Below are 22,289 nucleotides of genomic sequence, written 5' to 3'. Positions count from 1 at the left end.
TCAGAAGAGTTTGGGGTTGGCCTGTTGGGGTTTCTGCTGGTTCTGCTGGTCCTGTCAGCCTTGATTCACACTGAACTGAAACTGAACCGCACCGAGCTGGATTAAACACGTCATCCCAACGGCAACGTGGTATCACAGTAGTTATAACTGTCTCCTCATCCAGATGTGCTCGATGTGTGGAGTTTGCATGTTCTCCCTGTGAATTATATCCCATGATACTGCATGTTAAAGTAAACGTGTCGCTGTTTTGCTCTTTGTCACAGGTGAAATAAAGAATAGTTACTTTTTAAATATCAACAGTTTTTGAAGAAATGGTAGAGAAAATCACCTGACCATTACAGATCAATGTGTGTGTGCCTGTGGTCGAGTGTAGCAACTGGAAAAAACATGGATATGTTGTTGGGAGGCAGACGAAAGGTCAGAGAAGAGGACAAGTTCCAATCCCACAGCTGACAGGCCACAACTGAGAATCCCTGAGAGTGACCCTTGACCCCCATCAAGACCCCAGAGGTTAACTATGAATAGAATGAGTTAAAAGCAGAAAAGAACTTTCTCCGAGGGGATTCACGAAGCATTTTTTTACATTTTGGGGCTGACTGCATAAAGTGTGAATTTGGATTAAATGTAAATAATAATAAATTAAATTATTCATCCAGTTTTGATCCCACTTTATCAATTCTAGGGCCTGGAGCCAATCTAACTATTCTGACCCTAATTTCTCTCACATGCACTATGAATTTAATCTAATTTTCCATTAAAAAAAAAAAAAAAAATCACATTCACCACTTTCCACTACCACACATTAAACACTAGATGGCGCTGTCTAACTGCAGCAAGTCACCCGAATCGGCTCATTTCCTCCATTGGTCTGAACACAAACCTGTCCAGGATAAATTTAGCTGCGGCCTGCCAGTGTGGCACCATGTTTGTGGAAATAGAGCCATAAAAGACACGAGAAAGTGTGAGTCATCCCGAATGAAAACAAGCTGCTTTATCTTGATATGTTTCCAAATGTCGGTGTGCTTCAACAAAGTAAGGCCCAGAAAAAACACAGCGGTACAAATCAGCATTTAGAGAGCTCGTGAGTGGAGCTCACATGTGAGGGAGCTGCCTTCAAAGGCTCACTCCCAAAGAAGAGAAGGATCTTTGCAAAATAAACCATGAACGCTTACAATCCCACTTTATTTCAAATAATGTGTACAAACTGTTATTTGATAAAATTCCTGATTGTGAACATATTTATGGTCGGAAAGATATATAAAAGGATGTTTGAGCACGTCTTCCTGAGCGTATTATGATCATAATCAACATATTTCATCACATGGTTAGATGAATACGAGTATATAAGAATTGGACTGTTGAACTGTTGAATGCTAAAGTGAACAATGTAAACAAAAAACAACATTTTTCAGTTTTTTAAAACTATCTGAAGATTTTATTTGAACCATTATATTCACGTGTCATTTATTTCTCTGAACATGATCCCAAATATTTCACCAATTGTGACTCTAAATGCAGCAACATCTCTGAAAAAGGTTTATCCTGCACTATAAAACTAAAAGGGAAGAAATGCTGAAGTTACCAAACACCTCACTTTGTTCATTGTTGATGTTGGAAGTCACATGCTCCGGTCTTAAAACTGAACTTTGCCAAGAAGAGGACCATTAGAGAATAAATGGCTAACTGAACATCTAAAGTTAAAGGTGCTGTAGGCAGGATTTTGCTAGTCAATGCTAATTTTTCTGTGTTTTCTTTGGATTAAATGTTAGAGTATCCATTGATAATCCTTTAGGAGTGTAGCATAACTGCACTACCGCGAGGGCGCAGCGTTTCCGTCTGTCTCTGTTCTGAGCTGAAAAGGAATCTTGACAGCTCCAGGTATCTTTGACCAATCAGAAGAGCCCCTGAGGCTCTAACCGTGATTGGTCGAGGGGCGTTCATCGCACGTTGTTGTGGGAGGGGCTTAACTTGCATAAGGGCGTGATGTCAGAGAAAACAGGACAGGATTGGCTGTGCTGGGTTTCAAATCGCCATCTTAGATGGGTCAAATCAGAGATGCGGAATCCTGCCTACAGCACCTTTAATTTCTCCTTGAGCTTCTTCGCTGGCTCAGCGGGTGTGTTTGACGTCAAATCGCAGTATTAAAGTGTATTAAAACCGCCTCTTGTCTTCTTTGAGAAGCGAGTGAAGTGCTGATTCCATCCGGTGGGTGTTGTGAAAGGAACGCCTTCTCTGGAAGGTCTGTGGAAACCACAGGTTGACTGCAGACAGTGGTTCGCAGTGTGGTGATGGCCAGACGCATGGCAGGACTGGTGATAATGCTGACGCTGGTTTAGGAGGATGTCGGAAACATAACAGTGGAAGTGATCCTCTGTTGAGCTGACTGCACTTGATTAACTGAAGCTTCTGGTACATGAATTCACTCCCCACCAGATGAAAACATTGTTTTCTTTTATAAGAGAAACTGAAGACACTATGTCTGAATATTATACTCCTCGTTCACATCTGAGTCTGGATCTGGAGAAGACCTCCTCCTCTGAGTCTGGTTCTGCAGGTTTCTTCCTGTTTGAAGGGGATTTTTTTTTTCCTCCACAGCTCTGATTGCTCCTGTGTTATTGTTGTTTTCTTCTCTGTAAATTGTCTTTAAATGACTGTTGGATTTGCTTCTACAAATATAAAACTGAATTGAATTTTGGAATTTGCACATAGTTTTTTTTTAAATGCATTATTCCAATTCTTATAACAAAGTCTTTTTCCTAATTGGGTTAATATTTAAAGAGTTTGAAGTATTTCATGCCCCCCCCCCCCCCCCCCTCCCACAAAGCCTCTGGGTCCGCCCCTGAACTGAGTACAATTGAAGCAATGTTAGACTCAGCCTCCCTCCACCTCTACTTCAAACTTCGAGCGTGCTCAGATCTTATAATCCCCCCTCTTGGAATAAACAACGGGTAATTTGGCCAGAAACTCAAACAAATAAAACATTAGAGGCTTTTTTTAAATTCTTTCTTTTTCTTTTTTTTACTTAGTTCTTTTCAGGGTGGGGTAACGGTTTTTCATTGTCTATTCATTTAAGATGCAATGAAGGGGGAAAAAAAACGGAAAGTTTGAGTGCAGAGAGGACTGTAGTGCTCTTGTTAGGTGAGAAGGGGGGAGGAGAGAGAGAGAGAGAGAGAGAGAGGGAGAGAGAGAGAGGGAGAGGGAGAGGGAGAGAGAGAGAGATTCCCAGGCTGAGAGACGCGCAGGAGGGGAGGAGAGAGGAGGGTCGCCGTGTTTTCACTGTTTTCTCTTAAAAAAACAAAAAAAAAAACAAAAAAGAAAACTTCCAGCGAAGACTTGCAGAGGAGCAGGAATCGGTCCGGGAGGAGATGGGAGCTGTCTGAGAGGGTTTGCGGGGATTTGCGCTCCGGGAGGAGGAACGCCAGCGGAGCCGCCGAGGACTATGTAGGAATTCCCGACCGAAGTCATGGTAAGTCCCCGTTCGTTCATGGGAATTTCTCCAGAAATGGCAACAAATGTGACTTTTTTTTTTCCCTCACCGTGAAGGGAGACGGTTCGGATAGAGTGTTCGTTTCCTCTTTTCCTGACTTTAAAAACCTTTATAAAGAGGCGTCACTCGTTTTTGGATCACTTTTACGCACATTTTCCGCACGTCGTGTTCAATCTGTGCGTTTTTTTTTTTTTTTTTCTGTTTTGCAGTTTGATATTTACCATCGGGCTGCACGCTGATCTGGTGTTTTGCATTTTCTCTTCACAACCAGAATCACTTTACTTCCAAACCAGAACTTGAGGTCCCTTCCGTCTGGAGTTTGCATGTTCTGTCTTTGCATAAGCCTGAGGTCAGCTGGTGACCTCCAGAGGCGTGAGTGTGTGGAATTGGAGTTTTAGTTTTTCATAAACCTAGCACACACATTCAAATGATTTATTGATTCTAGATTTGCAAGTGAATCCATCGAACATGCATCGACAGCAGAATAAACTCTTCCTCAGTGCCAGAGGAGATTTGGCAGCAACGGTCCCACAAATGTATGCACCATGCTTACTGTATTTGGAGAAGGGAATTAAACAGGCTGCTGAACTGACTGTCGAGGTTCATGGTTGCCAGGCACTGTGTTTTCTTTATTATCTGTATGAATGACACGTGGACGTCCACAGTAAAGTGATGTGCTTGAAAACAATCAGCAGAACCATCCGGGACCTGACCTGTGCACAGCCTGGATGTTTTTCGGATTTAGTTCACCCAGAAGTTCTCGAGTATAAGTTGCAAAAGCAGAGTGCCGCTGCCTTGCAGCCTCCCCGCCACTCCTCTGCTGCATCTCCTGGGAGTTTGTTTGCAGCCCCCTCCCACTCGTGGCCTGATCGGCGAGAGAGTGGGAGACGGTCCACGCTTCCACACGTACAGCAGCATCAGTGTGATCCGCTGGAAAAACCTCGGCAAACAGAAACGGCCGTATTCCCACCGCGGTGATGGGTGGAGCCCTTCTGGCAGAGCGGGCCGGAGAGGGAAAGGGCAGAATAAAAGAGGAGCCGAGGGTTAGGGTTTCTTTTTCAATTTTTTTTTTTTATTTTAGGAGACTTGGACGGCGGCTGCCGGTGGTTTTCGGTGATGCCGCATTTTCCACATTGGACCCAAGAGAAAAGGGGAGGGAGGAGAACAAGGGATGGCATGGACTTCAGGCGGAGGCCGAACATGTGCTGCGGAGCTCGGCCGTCCGCCGCAGCTCCCGGTTCAGGAAGGCCTGAAGAGGAAAGCAGGAACAGATGTACGCAGTGGAGAGCTATATCTGCTCCGTTCACGAGGGTTGATCTCGCTCTTTCACAGATTCTGTGCGAGCTGGACGAGCAACAAGCACGTTCATGACTGTGCACGTTCATGCACGCTCGGCGGCTGCAGGCTCATGCACATAGGTGCTAAAAGTGCATCAGCAAACAGCCATGCAGAGCCGACGCACACACAGTCACACGCACGCACACGCGCTGGGTTTGCCAGGAGTCTGTGGCAGAGGGTATTTCCATTCCCTCTGCCTGGAGGATGTTCCAGTCCTCCAGTCTGGCCACCGAAAAGAGGAAAACAAAAGTGCAGTCTGTTTCTGTTTGTTTAAACGTGCGGGTCAGGTGGAGATAGCGGCTCTGCTCGGCCAGGCGGGATCAGAATCGCTCCGTCAATCACAGGAATCTTTTTTCATCAGAGTTTCCTGTCATTGTCCAGAGAGCGCACAGATGGAGGACTGCTCCGTTTTTAGCGCCTGTGGCTGTTCAAACATTTCTTTTTATTTAGCAAACAAGCAGTACGGGACTTTTTGTGCATTCATCACTTTTTACCCTATAATCCATCATATAAGCAGAAACCTGATCTTGAAGCTTTGAACATGAAGTCGCGCTTTTCTGTCAGAGTGGAAGAGTCACTGGTTCATTTAGGGGGTAAAATAATCAATAAACAGATGGTCATAAATCTCTGTGAGTGTGTTGGTCATGTGTCGGACTGGTGGCAGTGCTGCCAATCGACCCTCCGGCATGTTGAACACATTTCACCCAGAGGTCGTCAGTAGCACAGGAAACCAGAAACCTATGGGATCAAATTCAGTTTGATTAAAAAAACAGCATTCTTTTACAGAGAAAAAGTGATGGTAGAAAGGAAAATAAATCAAAATCCATCAGAATTTGGATCTAGATTTGGTCATGTAGCTTTGTGCACTCTGCCTAAAAACATTTTGTCATTAACCGTCCTCCAGAATGTCCATCCTGCGGTAACATGTGAGAGGAAGAAATCAAATTTCTAATCCACTGATCTCTGAAGTACTTTCCACTCCACACTTCCAGGCCTCCTTGTGCTGCGTGGTGCCACCTCTGTTACAACACTTTAGCTCTAATGAACGCAGCTTTTTTTTTTTTTTTTTTTTTTTTTTCGTCTGGTTTGGAAACCCCTTCACCTCGTCAGTGCGCCGCAGTGGAAACTTCCCGACAGAAGAAGTTTTCCGTCCATGTTTCACTCCCAGCAGCGGTCGGCTGTGTTCACAAAGGTCGGCAGGTGTCAAAGTTCACCAAATGTGAACTCTTGGCACATATCTGCTCGGTGAAGCGAACACAGGCTGTGCAGGCTTGTGCAAGATGCATGAAAAACAAACCAGCCTTTGTGAAGGAAGACCCGACGGAAAGAGCTCATTCCCCCTCCGTCTGAAGCGATGCAGATGTCGGTGCGGACAGTGTTCCCAGTGGACGCTGAACCTGCACTGGCCCTCTGCGGCGCATAATTGGTCCAAAACAATGTGTGGAGAATCCCAGGAAGCCGTGCGACCCGCTGTAGGTCGGGTTAGATCATAGAGCCTGATTTAAGAGAGGAAATCACTGTCAGGCCTCTCCCCATTTTTTCTTCTTCATCATTTCCTCTTTGTCTCTTTCCCCCCACTTTTTTTGTTTTTTCATCCCAGCCATCTTCACCTTCCTCTTCCCTCTTTGTTCCCGTCTCTTCTCCTCTTCACCCCTCCATTCTCTTCCTCCTCTCGCTCCCTCTCTCTGTCCTTCATGTGCATCTGGTTTCTATCATGGTTGCTGCTGCTCTTGTTTCCCATCGATCTCTCCCACCGGTCAGCCTCCTCCTCCTCCTCCTCCTCCTTTCTTTTGGCTTTTCCTCTTTCTGTCTGAGCCCCCCACTCCGTCTAAAGCTGTCTGGTTTTCTTAATGTCTCTCTTCTCGGTCTGTCTGTCTCCCTTTTGGTCTCAATTCACTCAGACAAGTTCAAGTGCGGCGCACATTCCAAAAACGCTGCTCAGGTTAAGGTTTCGTCTTTCTTTTTTCTTTCCTGTTTGATTCCCTCCTCATGCATCTCTCCATTGTTCTCTATTTTTCCCCCCCAATCATCGGTCTGGGAGACGACACTCGCCTTTTCCATTTCAGTCTGTGCACCAGAGAGAGAGAGAGACAGGAAATCTGACGCAAGAATGACACACTGCTGTTCATATTCATCACACAAACATGAGGATATACACTCGTGCGCATTGTCCTCGCTGACGCTCCTGTTGTCGCGCTCGCACGTTTTTCCGGTGATTTTTTTTTTGGGGATCGCAGTCTGCAAATTACCGGAGAAAGTCTTCAAAATGTCACACACTGGTTCCTTTGGAGAGGTGGTTGCAGTTATTTTCCAGTGTGGGCCTGAAGTGGAGCTGAACCACGCCAGACACACCTCCCAGAACGACACAGCTAGCAAGGAAGACAGAAAATGGCCTTTTCTGATTATTTGTGACACTGGAAATCCATCTGGTTTTTAATTAATTTATGTCAGCCCCTCACGACCCTGAACTGGATGAAACTGCTTTAAAAGTTGTAATAAACCCTCACATCTAAAGACATTTATCACACTCATGTGATCTTTGTTTTTGTGGTAACTTCTCTCCTCCAAAGACATTGGATATGTTCCATTACTATAAAGTAAACCACCGTTTATTCTATTGCCTGCATTATGAGGCGCACATGCATTCACTTTCAAATATCAGCTCGAGTCCTTTAAAGGATGGCATTAAGATGACTTTAAAAGAGGGAAAAAAATAAGGTTTTATTGCAAATATCGCACATCCAATAAACGTGGTCGTGGGTTTTTTTTTTTTGTAGGGCGCTGCCACCCTCACCACCAGCTGCAGGTCCTTCCTGTTCTCTGTACAGCTGGAGGTCAGGCCCAGTGCTCACGACAGTCTGTATTCACACTGAAAATCCAGATCAAGCTTCTGTTGATGACACTGTGACAATTCTCTGAACCAGTGGCTTCACCCGGTCCCTTCACCTGGTGCTTCTCAGTGGAAAGACATGAAAACTTGAGTAGAACAGAATGAAGTCGATACCCTCTGGAAATGTGGCATTAGTGACTTTGACGCAGAATTGTATTTGTTGAAAAAATGTATTAAGATAAAAATATAGAGTTGATGTTGTATATATCATATCACCAGTTTGAGAATTTGTGGCACTGTCACCCTACCATAAATTGATCCTTAGTGAGGAACTGGTGTACTTTCTCACCTGGTGTGCAGACTGCAGGTTTTTTTCCCACTCTTGATATCCAGATTGTTTTCAAATGCTGAATTTCTTCTCTTTGAGTTGGGTCATAGTCGATTGTTAGTGGAGTCATCAGTGACTGTAATGACAGTGCTACAGGACCGGATGACTGAACCTCTGTGTTTTCATCATTTGGGTTTGTCATCTGGAAAGTTGTTTGCACAGCCATGTCAACACAAAGTCCACATGGGTAAAAAAATGGAAGATAGGTTACTAATAACCTGAAACTGTGATGCTGACTTCTTCTTTTTCTGCCAGTTTCGGCATGACAAAAGAAGACTGTGACAAAAATACAGCGTCTTGATGAAAAGTGACCTGCACATTGTGACGGCTTCTATTTATACAAGTTACTCATTTAATTCTGTGCGGCTCTGCTGAGCCAGATGGAGCACAGCGTCTGTCAGGTTGTAATTAAAGAGCAGAAGCTTTGCACAGATACCTAAATGCAACGTTTAAAGCCAATCAGGTGGCTCACAAACGGCAGGGCCTTTGAAGGCAGCGTCTGAGCGTCCGCCGTCTTCCCCTTTCATTCCAGCTTGTTTTGAATTGACTCTTGAGGGACACTTTTAAAGAGCTTCAGTCTGAGAGGAAGCTCCTGCTGACTGGCTTTGCAGGCCCCCGGACCCCCCGCCGTGCCTTTACTGGCCTCAATATGTTCAGCCAGTGAGCCAGAAGGCCGTCTGAAGCTCCGTTACACCTTTTACAACCTGCTCTCTGACAGTCTCCAGTTAACCAACGTCTGTTCGAACACAAAGTTAAGTTCTACAGAACTGAGTTTTGGGTGTTTGTTTACATGACAACAGTGCACGGAGTCACTGAAAACACAACTTTTTAAAAACACTCCGACTCCATCTCCTTAAAAGCTGCAGAAAATGCAACTTATGTGGACGGATCGTTGAAAGAAGGTGAAGATGTTTTTGGATAATTTGAGGCAAAGTATGATATGATGCTCGTGGAGAACATGCAAACAGATGCAACACCAGAGAAATTAAGTTTCAGCCTCTGGTCAAAAAACAATTGCTCATCAGATCCGACCTCACTCGGATTCTTTTTTTTTTGGTCAAATGTTGCACAAGTCTTTACTTTTTCAGGAAAGAACTTTCCTGTTTGGATCACTCATTCTGTCCTCCTCTGTGGCTAACCCCAACTCCTCTCTGTGTACGGAAACAAGCCCGAAAAGTCATTCCTGAGCCGCGCTGAACCCCTGGTCCTCCTCCGTGAAAGCCCCCGCTGCACCTCCGGCTCATTCTGGCCCCGCTTCGCGCTCTCCGAACACCGTGTTCTCCTTCGGAGTTTTGCTTTTAGTTTTTTGAAATTTCATCCTGATCGCGTTCTCGTCCGTCCCCCTGGTTATTACGCAAAACAAAATAGCAAGTGTTGAAGAGAACCCTGCTGTAATTGTTGTCAGATGACTTTCAGAAATCTGAATGGAAAGGAATCGGAGAAAATCTGTTTTATAAAAAAAAGGTGATGAAAAGAGTTAGAGGAGCAGATGGAGGATTTGAGAGGAAATGTAAAGTTGGGAAAGAGCGACAAAAAAAAAAACGGTGGAGGGAAAGAAAAAAAACTCAGCGGGTTGCCATGACAACCGGCAATGTAGAAAAATAAACATTGCTGTGTGTTGCGTGCTCTGCTCTGTCACCCTCTGGCCAGCCCAGTGTTATGATGTGTGTGTGTGTGTGGGAATGTTCACGCCGCTGTGGGTGTGTGTGTATATATATCTGTGTGCACGTGCGCGTGCACGCTGTGGTTTCAGGGCTCTTTTGTTTCTGAGGGGGGAGGGCTCTGCATCCACCGGGCTTTGGAGGAAATGTTTGACGCTCCCCAGACCATACAACAGGAAGACGAAAGTAAAGTATACTTGTGTGTGTGTGTGTGTGTGTGTGTGTGTGTGTGTGTCAGCAGAAAGTGCCGGCTGTGAAGTCCAAACACTCATATAGGAGTTGATTCAGTGTCCGGTTGTGGATTAACCCTTTATGTGGGTGCCCCATGTGAGCGTGCTTGGTGACTTTCTTCCCGTTCCTCCCGGCTGAGCTCTGCTGAACCGATGACACTAACAGAATATCTGATTCATCTGCATTTTCTGGTTGTCTAGAAAATGAGAAGATCGTCGAAAAGCGCAACACTTCAGGTGCCAGTGCTATTTGCTGACTTACTCGGGGGCCCTTGTGGTCTAGATGTTCGAAAAGTGAACTTTTTTTTGGATTCCCACAGCAGACAAGTCCCCATTGTGGGTCTCTGAGGCTGACCTTTGACCTCCTTCAGCTCCTCAGAGTGCCATATTGTAGCTACCCACCACATCTCCCAAACAGGATGAGTCCATGTGGAAAAGGAATTTCCCCCAGGAGATCAATAAAGAATGATTAATCGGTTATTAGTTACTCCCAATTTGTGTACCTGACTGATCCAGGCTGTATCAATACAAAAACTGTGACACCTCATCAGTAGTGTCCACTTTTATTCTTATTTCAGTATCATATTATATAGCAGCAGATGTGGAAACACTCAGAATTTCTTTTTTTAAGTGACTTTGAGAAGAGGTTGCTTGATCCTTTCGGTAACATCTTTTCTCGGTCCCTCAGGGTTCAGAGGCGATGGAGGACTGTGTCCAGGGGGCGCTGTCCTCACTTTATCCCCCGTTTGAGAGCACGGCCCCGCCGCTCCTGTCACAGGTAAACCTCAGCTCACACACCTTCTCTGCATTGCAGCTATACGGGAAATGAGTTGCAGGTGAAAATGCTTAGTCTTCAATTCACTAATTTCACTCCTGCAGTGACTCAAGCTTGACTTGTTTCTCCAGAAATGTACATTTCAGTAGCTTCCAGTCAGGCCGCTGCTATAAATCTACTCTGGCCTGAATTCACTATTCACCTCATCTTTCTTTGGTCTTTATTTTCCTTTTATTGCTGTTTTTTTCCTCAGGATTCATTCTTGAATTGCACTGATTGATACACATATAATTCCTTGAAATTAACTCATTGACGCTAGAAGGGATTTTCTATAAAAATCTGCAATGAAAGAGCAGATAAATAGATTGGGGCCCCGGAAAATCGCCCTGAGGAGTTGATTAACAGTGATTAACAATATAGATGATTGATGTGAAATGAAACCAACCAGTATCATTTAATGGCTCAAGCTTTTCAGAGGCTTCTGGAGGTTGGGGCGAATTTGAGGTCGCCCATCGCGATCTGGTTCATAGACGCACTGAAACTGAAGAATGATGAAGCGCCCCACCTTAAACGTTTTCTACCAGCCGGGACTGGGACGCAGTCGGACAACGTGGAGGGACGGCGCGTTAGAGAGCGAGGGGCTGCAGCAGCTAAAAGGAAAGCTTGTCACAGCTCGCCCACTCCGTCTTGAAAAGAAGAAAAAATTTGCAATGGACAACGCCAAAGCAAACAGAATCACTAAGAAGGTGGTGGGCTGATGGCTTTGGACGATCAACCGTTTGTTGTGGAGCACATTGTTGTGCTTCTTTTGAAAAGAAAAGGCTAGAGGAATATTAAAAAAAAAAAAAAAAGCCAGTATATTCAGTAAACATTTACTTTCTTTGAAAAACATGTCTAAAAATGTATTCTAGGCTATTTATGCATTAAAAAAATAGTGGCAAGACTTTTGTTATCTGGTATTCAGCTAAGCGTTTTAATTTTATTAGCTTATGCTTCAGCTACAAATTTTCATTTGGGTGCTCCCTAGATGCCAGTCATGATAGTGAGAAATTGAATCTAAACATGAACAGATATTTACTTTTATACACAAAATCGCTGAAAACCAGTGACGCTTTGGGGAAACCTCAAAGTTTGTTCCAGCTTTTAGCCTCCAATTAGCTTTTTATTTTGCTTTGGGAGCTAATCTGTCTATCTATCTTTCTGTCTATTAAGGAAGTTATCTATCTAGTTATCTTGCTAGCTAGCTAGCTAGCTGTCTATCTTGCTATCTCTCCATCGTCGCTGGTTATCTAACTATCTATCTATCTCACATTCTAGCTATCTTTCTAGATATCTAGCTACTTATCTATCTAGCTGTCTAGCTGTCTATCCTTCTAAATAATCTAATTAATTCTGTATTTTATGAAAGTACAGTCACACAAAATGATTAATCTACATCTCAGTATGTAGACACCTATGTATAGCCTACTTATATACATAAACACATATAAGTAAATGTGGTTTTTGAGCCCAGTCAGATTAGAAAAAAAAAACCCAGGAGAAACCTGTGTGGCCCTGTGCACTAGTTTTCTCCTTTATCCATCCTCAGAAGCTCAGATTTCACTGCGTGTGAATTCATTCACTCAAGTATTTCCATTTTTTCGTTATCCAGGTCTTCTCAGTCTTGGAGTCGACGTATCAACACGACAGTCTCCGCTACCTCCTGGATTACTTCGTACCGGCCAAACACCTCCTGCACAAGCTCCAGCAGCACGCCTGCGTGAGTCCCGGGCCGCAGACACACACTGCGCAGGAGAACACACACATCGCTGTGTAATCGGAAACAGAAAGGAAGGATACTGTGAGAAAGCTGCCTCGGTTCCACGCGTGCCTCTGGGAGAGCCGGTCCAGGTGAAGTCAGGATGAGTCTCAAATCCAGTGCCAAATTTAAGATTTAAAGAAAAATAAATGAGAGAAGCAGCACGCAGTACCTTTGCACATTTCATTTAGTATTTAAATCAAGCCTGGAGCTGAAGGATCTGATGTCTGATTAAGCGGCCAGCCTCAAGTCAAGTTTCTAATTTCAGAGCAGATGTGGCAGCTGGCAGTCCGGGGCCCACATCGAAACACTCTGAGCCAATTTCCCTCAAAGAAACGACATGATTATTGGTTTCACAGGTAATAGGAGGATAATGATTGTTTTAAGCACAGTTGAACCAGATAGTAATTGAAATTACTCCCAATTTATTGTATTTCAGAGTTTATTGCATGGTTTAAAAAAAAAATTAATGAAAAAATTCTAATTTGATTAAAATTAAGAGCATATAATTAGTCCTTTTCACTAGATTGCCTTCCATAATACCCATAAATCCTGGTGATAGAGCCGCTTGATTACTGGTGCGTCTTTGAAAGAAGAGGTTCAGATTGCTACGTCTTGATTTGGTGAAGTGGAAAGCTTGTTAAAGAAGGACGGCAGTCCAATTCCCCAAGTGCCCATAAGCAACACTGAACACCGTGGGGTGGGCCCAGTGGTGGCACCTGCCAGTTGTTTTAATTGTCATTAATAGGATGAATTTTAATTATTTGAATAGAATGGCTGAGTGAAGGATGTCTGACAGAAGGTAAAACAGGGCCAATGCCATTGACTATCTCGGAAGTGAAACATTACTGTTGAAGAAAAGCTGATTTCAAAGGACAAAAGGAGGTCTCAGATAGATTTCTTGCACTAGACCACATTAGATGGAGATTGCAATGTTAAAGGTCAGAGCGTGCATAATTTGCTGAATGCATGACCCCATACCAGCCTGCAGCTCCTCTTCGGACGGCACAGTCTGCTCTAAAACTCCGAGCTGGCTAGTAAAATTAGAGAAAGTGGCTGGTGAAATTTGAGATTTACTATTTGCTGCGACCCGCAGACAAAAGGAGTGGTCTCCTTGCCTGGGAAGCGCCAAGAGCACCAGGCCACATGAAATGTAGACAGAGAAAGAATGGTTAAATTCATTTAAGAAAAAAAAAGAAAAGAAAGCTCTGGTTGCAATTTCCAAACTCACACACACACTCAGAGCAAATGCATGGAAAGAGTGTGATTCAGGAGAGGTTTGCGAGCGCTGCGCCAACATGCAGTTTCCACTTTCTGTCCTCACATCGCTCTGCCTCTCACACGTAAACCAAGACAAACACAGGAGAAGCAGCGTACACTTAACTCCGCTCTGATGTTCAAACTCTACAGCATTCCTTTTTATTTGAGCTTTGGAGACGCTCGACGATAAACAGCGCACTCTGTTTAGCGCAGGCACTGGGATGAAGAGCGTTCTCATATTTCCCCCTCGCTCGTTCCCTGGACTTAAACCCACACATGCACAGAGATTGTGAGCAAACTGTGTTTTCATTGTCGCTGAGCAGAGCTGCCCGGGACGGGAGTTAGGCTGTGAGTCATGACGATAATTCCTTCCATATGTGAGTGAGCTGCTGCAGCCAGAGACGGGCCGGGCGGCGGGGAGACGTGGGAGTCCGAGGAGAGGACGAACATGGCTTCCATTCACCCTGCTCTCTAGTGAAGATGCTGGAGATTTGCAGAATATAGCAGACTGAGGAGGTTTTTTGAGAAATTGGAGGCAGGGAAGAAGGAGCAAACACTGGGGTGCTTTGAGGAGGAGGAGGAGGAGGAGGAGGGAGGAGGGCCTGGAGGACACAGAGCGTTACAGAATGCAGACTGACTCAAAACAGACAAACTTTTTATGAGAGGAAAAGACACGCATGCTTTTTAATGCTAATACCCACCCTGACAGATATCAGGCTTTCACTTCCTCCCCTTGAAATCATTGCCACAGCGAGGCGAGAGAAAAGGCAGGAGACAGACGGCAGGCTCGAGGGAAGAAATTGAATAAAGGTAGAAAAAGGAAGATGGGGGGAGAGGTTGAGCAAAGAATTTAATTTGATCACATCTCGTGAGTCTGGAGGGCACGGAGAGAGGAGGGAGCAGCCCTGTGTAGGTCCATTAGACCCGACTGCGAAGTGAAGAGACAGCTTTTTGGATGGCTTTTTTTGTTCTTCAAGAGAGGGGACGTAGATCTGATACGGAATTGATTAAGGTGGGAATGGCGCTCGGATTATGGCGTATTACCTGAGTGGATCGGCTGATTAACGTGGCACGGGATACCAAAGAAGGCCGACAGACCGCTGCATGAAGTCAGACATCTCGGGGAGACGCTTTCTTCACGGTGCGATTCTCTGTGTTTAGAACTCGCGTCCTGCCCGATACAGATCGATAAAGCTGTTTTGCACTCATGAAGCGCAGTGGCAGGTTGTTGTTGGGAGTCGGTCAACTGTAAGTTTCCCTCTGACTCACACTGGCAGTCTGCTGCTGTCCAGAGTCTTCTCTCTGTGACATGCTAGCTAAGCGGTTTTACACTTCAGAAAACACAGACTGAGTCACATGTCTGACATTTGTCTGTGGCGCTGGCTCGGGGCCAGCTCAGCCAGTGAAAAGTGTTGTCGTGTGCTATTGGTTCTAGAAATCCAGCTGAATAGCTCATGTGTGGGCTGTGGTTTGTGAATGAGAGGCCTTGATGCTGCATTAAATGGTTGTTTTTGGCAAGAGAAAACAATTAAGGCTAGAGAAGTAAACAGAGGAAAACATCATCGGCAAAGAATAAAAGAAAACTTTTCTGTCTGTCCTTTTTGCTCTCTCCTCAGTCTCAGTATCTGGGCTGCTTGTTTCTGCACTCCGGCTGGCCTCTCTGTCTGGGCGAGAAGGTGGTGGTCCAGCTCTCCACCTTGGATTGGAGGCTCCTGCGCAGTAATGACTTCTACCTGCAGGTGGTGCCTTTCTCTACGCGGTGCCCCAGGCTGGCCCTGAAGTGTCTGGCCCCTGGTGGACGCACCGTTCAGGAAATCTTGGTGCCCGAGTCACAACATCCGCTGGTGTTCACCAGCGAGTGGCTGCACAGCGTCAACAAAGAACGGGGTCACAAGAGGGAAGGTACGGAACAATCACCCAACAGGAAGAAGATGTTGGTTTGTGTGACTCAGTGGGAAGCGAAAACCAAGGAACAGCATGAAAGAGCATTAGCAAGATTGGTACAACAGATTGTATTCAGGATACACAGTACCAGTAATGGGTTATGACCCCAACACATGGTATTGGGTCTGATACTGCATGACGTACTTACAATTGATTCCCTGTATAAGAACAATGAAAGGTAGATCTATTTGCCTAATTATACCACCAGTAAACCAATTTTTCTCTTTTTTCCCCCCACAGTTGGTGGGGGACTGGACACCTGCCTGGTCAGTACATGTGACGGCGTGGTTAGGCTTCCTTGGAAAGAGGTTGTTTATCCGAAGTTCATCCACGACCCGTCTGAGGAGCTGGGCCTCATGTCTAACAATGAAGACCTCATTTCTAACCGGCTGCCCAGTGAAGGGGGCAGCAGCCTCGGGGGCTGGGGCGGATCGTCGTCTGGAGAGCTGGACTCCTGGTCCTGGGATGAGGAAGAAGACGAGGATCTGCCGCCGGATGGTTTGGACTGCGATCCCGCCATCCACCGACGAAGGCGCAGTGAAGACGGGCTCGGGCGGACGGCGAGGCACCCTCAGCTCGATGGGGATTATGTGGAGCTTTTGGAGCCCAGAGGCGGCCCTGATGGAGGGGTGGACCCGAGGCAGAGGTACCTGGAGATGCATGGCATCTGTAAGACCAAGACGTTGCCGTTGTGCAGGAGAAGTAAGGCCATCAAGCTCCGTAAGGGTAAAGCTTGGGGATATGCAAAAATGGAGCGGTCCGGGAGCTTTCGGAATCTCCTGGCTACCAGAGGGGATGGTTCGACTCCGAAGGGGGATGTGGTGCCAACTCGGCCTCTTCCGGGACCTCCTGAACCCAGCAGGGGGAGGCGGTCTTACTCCTCCTCCGTTCATGACTCGGATGACGGAGAGAAGCCAAGCAGAGACTCTGACGGACGAGAGAGCCACCGGCTTTATGGTGACGAGCTGTTCAAAGAGCGGCGGCCCGGCGTGGGGCGAGAGCGAGACAGCGGTGGCCTCACTCAGCCGTGCAGAGACGATCAGAAAAGTAAAGACCTCAAGAGTAGCGACAGTTCGGTGGCGACTGAAGCCCCTGACGTAGCCAACCCGAAAGCTGGACATGTAATAGAGGGCCACTCAGACCACGGATCTCATTCAGACTCTGTTTTTGAAGACACTGATAAACCACTGAGTGGAGACAGCGATGCTACCACCCCAACGTCAGACGCACCAGAGAGACCCTTCACTGGAGTCCCAGAGGAATGTACGAACAATGACTCTAAGATGAAGAGTTCAGTAACCCCGAAGGGTCCAGACGAGAAAGAGGAAGGAAAGCTGGAGGAGAGAGCGTGTCCCAGAGGAAAAGAAGTGAAAACAGCAGGATTCAGAGCGCCGCGGTACACATTATTTCATTCTTTCCCTCATTTTTCCACGCTTTATTTACCGTGAAAGTACAAGTCGTTCACATGCGCACACACACACTCATATAGGAGTGACCCGGATGACACCTCCTAAACATGTCTGAAAAACATCAATATTAACTTTCTTCTCCACCTCATTAAGGCCTTCCTGTGCTTTGTATTCAGGAGGAAAAGGAAGGGAAAGGGGGCCAAGGGGAGGGCTCGGTCTGGCGGCCGTGCAAACCAGAAGGGCTCGAAACCACAGGGTAAGGGTCCTCAACCCAGCCCCACCACCTGCTCTGCTCCCGCCAAGCTGGAAACCACTGAGGAGAAGGAGCCGGAGAAATCACGTCCGGCCGACGAGCCCGACGGAGCATCGGCAGCGACCAATCAGAGCACCGACGGCACGAAGGGCAGCAACGCAGGTGTGATTGAAGGTCTGTGCAATGGTGGAAAATCCAACGTCTTTCGACGGTTAAAGATATTTTCTCCCCTTCAACAGAAACGGAAGTAGAATCTTTGCCCGTGTGTAACGGTGAGACGAGCACAGCTGTCTTTAACCACTCTAATGAGGACTCCGGCTCGGCGGAGAGCTGCCCCGACCATCAGAACGGTCTGCTGTCCAAAGAGCCTGCCCTGCTGCGAGAACTCGACACAACCCTGCTCCAGTCAGGAAAACTCAAGCTGACAGGTAAACCTCTTTCTTTTAAACAAGATTTCAGCAACTGGTGATAAAAATGTTCAACATTTATTTTGTTGTCAAATATTCATGGCTAGACTTTGCTTGCCGGTTCATTTTTAGCCCTTTAAAAAAAAGATAAACAGCTGTTCTTCTTCTCTCAGCATTTACTGTTTTTGTATTGATCATACAAAAGCTTTGATTCCATAATTCTCCTCGACATTCTTACATAAAACTGACTGATGATTGGAGATTTTCAGTTTCTTTATTCATTTATTTCTGGTTTGAGTTTTGGGTAAACCTCAGCTGCCAACATCTCATTTTTGCGAGCTTCTCATTGTAGAATATTTAGGGTTCATTTACACAACAAAATTTTCAAGTGTAAAGACTTTAATCTTGTTAAAAGATATTTTACGAGTCAAGAATCGAACGATTAGACATGATAAATGACAAAAGTTCTGAATAAATTCCTTATCGAAATTATATTAAAGTCCATTTAGTTTAAAGTTTAAAATATAGTGTTTCCTTGAAGTTTGAGAGCAAAGGCTTAAAAAACCAAAATGGTAGATAAAGTCTATTCTGTTCTATTCTATTCAAATAACTTCTCCATTCTGCTCCCGACTCCTCCAGTCATGTTTGAAGTCTTCACACTTGGACTGAATTAGAGTGACAAAACTGAAGCTGCCTAGAAACACAAACTTTACCAATCAACTTATTCTGGGTCAAAAATAACAACGTAGTTCCCCTCTGTACTTTAAAAACTGGAAGTGCCAACGGCTATTTCTGGCTGTGAAAATGACGGCCAGTGCAACTGAGAAACTTATATTTAAAGTCTTTAAACGACTGCCAGACCAGCACTGCTGTAATGATATCATTAAATGGATGAACACACACATCAGAGCTTATAAATGTGTCATATCATTATCTTTTTAAGGTAATCAGATTACTTTCTGGTGGGATTGAGCTTGATATTTGAAGTTACAGTATTTTATTATGTAATTTGTCACTTTCATATGAAATTGAACACTTTAGTTTGTGGTTTTTCCACGTTGAAATGCTCCTAAGTGTGTGTCTTGGTTCTTCCCGTCCTCAGGTACGGTGGACAGGCTGGGCCGGGCGCTGGTTTTCACCGAGGCCGACGCGTCCGAGGAGGGTTTCAGCGCGGAGGAGATGGCCCGAGTCCTGGCCTGCTACCACAGGATCACTCGGTAAGGCACAAACACGCAAGGCAAGCAGCTGCAGCGGCTTTTCTCATCCCTTAAGAGTGTGTATGTGTGTGTGTGTAACATCAGGAGACCTCACAGTGCACATTACCTCCTTTCATACCAGCACATGTCACCTTCTGGCTCTGATTCACCTGTCGCCCGCTCGTATTTATATTCTGGCGCCCAGAATAAACCCGCTAAGTCCAAAAGTGCCTCATAATTACACGTGACTTGATGAGCTTTTTGCCGACTTTGCCAAAAACGGCACCGGGGGCAGGATTAGGGAACAGCAGCAGCGCCAGGGAGCAGAGATATATAAAATCATGCATCGAATATTGCACTGAATTAATTATAGATGATATCTTATTGAACGGTGTTTTAGGATATGTAGATAAATCTAACATTTCTAGGAAGAAGCTGTGATATACATACAGTTTAACTGTCCAGTCACAGCTTCAACGCTTCACTGGGTGTCTGAACAGGCTTAAAACAAGAGATATAAAGAGAGAAACATGTCTGAGGATTTAAAAAAAAAAGGCATTTTAGAGAAATAAAGATTAGCAGAAGTTTAAAACTGATAGGAAATGATCAGAATTCCCATGACCTGGAGTCTAAATAATGATAGAATCACAGCAGCTTGAATGCGTTTCATCCAAAGAGGAAACCAAACGTAAACGCCACTGTTTTCCCTGGAGTAAAGCTCATTTAAAACGGACTGGAGGCGAAATTAAACATCACTCTTTGGTCAGATGGGTCAACAGTTCTAACTTTTTTTTTTTTTTGAAGACTATTAATCCAGAAGTGCAGAATTTTTTCCTCAGAAATCATATCTATTTTCTTTGTTGTGGTGATGAAAATGTCAATATTTTAGCAATCACTACTGAAAATGACTCCCGCCCCGTCTCCTGTGTGTTCCGGTGTTAATCCTCCCTCATCAGGCCTGCAGCCAAAGAGAAGGGTCTGACGGTGCTGCTGGACAGCAGGCGCTCTCCGCCCTCCCACCTCCTCCTCTCCGCTCTGAAGCTCTTCCAGGTACAGCGAACGCCGCTCGTCCAGACCCGACCGCTGCTGGCGAGGCGTGCTTCAGCGGCTGTTTCCTGGTTGCAGGTGTTGGCTCCCGGCGGTCTGGGGTCGGTGCTGGTCCTGGTGGAGGAGCAGCAGCAGCAGGAGTCGCCGCCTCACACACTGGAGGGAGCGGAGGTGAGCTCCCGGTTCACACACTCGCACTCTTTCTGTTTTATTTACGAGTCTAAATGCTGAGGTGGAACACCCACGCAGATCCTGTGGCGTCTTAGGGGAAAAACATCAACATGATGGAAGTTCCTCAGATTCTTTTACCTTATTATAAAACCGACAGGCACAACAAAGTCTGCATGAGGAAATGACATTTTCTGGATGCCTCTCCTCCCGGCTGCAGTGTCAGTCGCTCAAAATCTAATAAAGCTGATTTCCATGAATTTTGCACGAGTTTTCGCGTAGCCTCTGCTCCGTGGCCTAATTTCAGGTACCGCTCTGCGCGGCATGTGGTTCATATTTGCGGCTGGCGGCTCTCGAACGTTGCATGTTTAAGGAAAACTGCTCGGAAGTGAAGACAGTCAGGTGGTTTGAGCTTCATGAAGAGTTTTTTTTTTTTCTTTCATTCGCGATCCGACGTGCTTCCATGTTTTCTCCCCAGGTCCACACCGTGCGGGGAACCGCCGTCCTCCAGCAGTTCGTGGACAAGCAGCAGCTGCCTGCGGAGACGGACGGAGACTTCGGCCACTGTCACTCGGACTGGCTGGCCTTCAGACTGGTGAGGCGCAGACACGCTCCCAACTCTCACCAGTTCAGAAAGCTCCCCCACTGTCCGGCAGACATCTGCAGCAGCTGCGATGCGTTCACGGCCTTAAATAAACATCACTTCCCTTTGTAAGAACTGTCCGGTCGGTTATCAGAGCCGCTTTGTTGCTGGTTCTTGTTTAAGTTCACTCATCTGTTTCTTTCACAGAGAAACTTCCTTCAGCTGACTGGTAAAACTGAATTAAGTTATTAAAATCGGTGGTTTTCAGGCGCCACATCTCAAGTGAATTCACGAAGAGTCCTTTTACAAAGCCTGACTAATATAAATTTGAATAAACTAACTACTTTCGACAGAATTACGCAGGTCAGAGTGATTTTTCTGAAACTGGCCGGACGGCGCTCTGTGATCTGAGGCGGCCGTGATGAACTGGGTGTGGGGAGGATTACTCAACGCAAGAAGAAACTCCAGTTCATCAGTCTCAAGGACTCCTAATGGCTTTCCCCCAGAAAGTTTATGCTGCTTTATCCAAACAGATGAAAGCGTTTTCCTCTCCTCCCTTCTTCTGCTGACCTTTCCCACGAGAGAAAGAACCGAAGGATGTGTTTTTTTTTCAACTAAAATATGTGAAATGCTTGTCTCCAAATCAATATTGTCAACTTTAATTTGACTCTTCAGAGTTTGGAGAGTCTAACGGAGCGCTGCGAGAGCGCCCTCTCTCTGCTGGGCGAGGCGCTGCAGTCCATGGAAGCCGAGCCGATGCCAGACAACATCAAGGTGCCTCCAGTTCCAGGAAGTTAGTGTTCAGGAGGTCAGGCAGCGGCACTAATGAGCCCGTCCCCGCTCCGCAGGCTGTTCCCCAGAGCATCGACAAGCACAGGCAGCTGATGGCCGGCGTGCTGGCCGACCAGCGGCTGACGGAACCGCAGCAGAGGGGCGGGGCCTGGCTGGCAGGGCTGGCCAATAGCGCTTCAGGACTGGCGCAGAAGTCACCAGACTGCAGGTAGAACGCACAATCACTCCCATCTGCCCTCAACAAATGGCATTTTTAGTTCTCTTGAGTGACGTTTGAAGTTTTTCTGATAGATTTCAGCTTAATTTTTGAATAAATAAATAGGAATTATGAAGAAATACCTCTTAAATACTGCTTGAACTGTTGTCAAAACAGAAAATCCTGCTGAAAAAAATTAAATATGACTCTTATTATTAGGACTGAAGACACTATAACGTGACTTAACTGTATAAATGAATGGACTTTGACTTATTTGGTGCATTTTGCAGCTTTAAAATGCTTTAAATGATCCACGGTGCGGCCGGCCGCTCACCGGTAGTGACGGCTGCGTTACTGCGACGCGCATTGGACGCGGCACTATTTCAGCTCTGGAGCAGTCAGAACAAACACGGCAGATCTAATTGGGTGAATATAGAGACGAACAGAAAGCAGCTCGGTCCCGAGAGGCGCCCAAAAGAAACGATCGTCACGTGGCGCCGTGCGTTAGACTGAAGGAATATCGAGTC

The 22,289-nt window shown here is 45.8% G+C and overlaps 1 protein-coding gene across 1 annotated transcript in view; it reads left to right on the top strand.

Moving 5' to 3' along the window:
• Positions 1-3,242: 3,242 nt before the first annotated feature.
• Positions 3,243-22,289, top strand: part of arhgef40 (Rho guanine nucleotide exchange factor (GEF) 40) — a 40,032-nt gene continuing 20,985 nt past the window's right edge. Inside the window, exons 1-13 of the mRNA XM_030087977.1 lie at positions 3,243-3,466; positions 10,623-10,712; positions 12,361-12,468; positions 15,384-15,669; positions 15,952-17,107; positions 17,297-17,535; positions 17,613-17,801; positions 18,883-18,997; positions 19,933-20,026; positions 20,102-20,194; positions 20,670-20,786; positions 21,450-21,548; positions 21,623-21,774. Of these exons, the coding sequence (XP_029943837.1) occupies positions 3,464-3,466; positions 10,623-10,712; positions 12,361-12,468; positions 15,384-15,669; positions 15,952-17,107; positions 17,297-17,535; positions 17,613-17,801; positions 18,883-18,997; positions 19,933-20,026; positions 20,102-20,194; positions 20,670-20,786; positions 21,450-21,548; positions 21,623-21,774 (2,741 nt within the window). The 5' untranslated portion in view covers positions 3,243-3,463. The remainder of the gene's footprint in view (positions 3,467-10,622; positions 10,713-12,360; positions 12,469-15,383; positions 15,670-15,951; positions 17,108-17,296; positions 17,536-17,612; positions 17,802-18,882; positions 18,998-19,932; positions 20,027-20,101; positions 20,195-20,669; positions 20,787-21,449; positions 21,549-21,622; positions 21,775-22,289) is intronic.

The sequence above is a fragment of the Salarias fasciatus genome, chromosome 3, assembly GCF_902148845.1.
Source record: "Salarias fasciatus chromosome 3, fSalaFa1.1, whole genome shotgun sequence".
NCBI lineage: Eukaryota > Metazoa > Chordata > Actinopteri > Blenniiformes > Blenniidae > Salarias > Salarias fasciatus.
The sequence above is the reverse complement of the archived record's forward strand: the minus strand, read 5'-3'. Positions and strand labels throughout refer to the sequence as shown.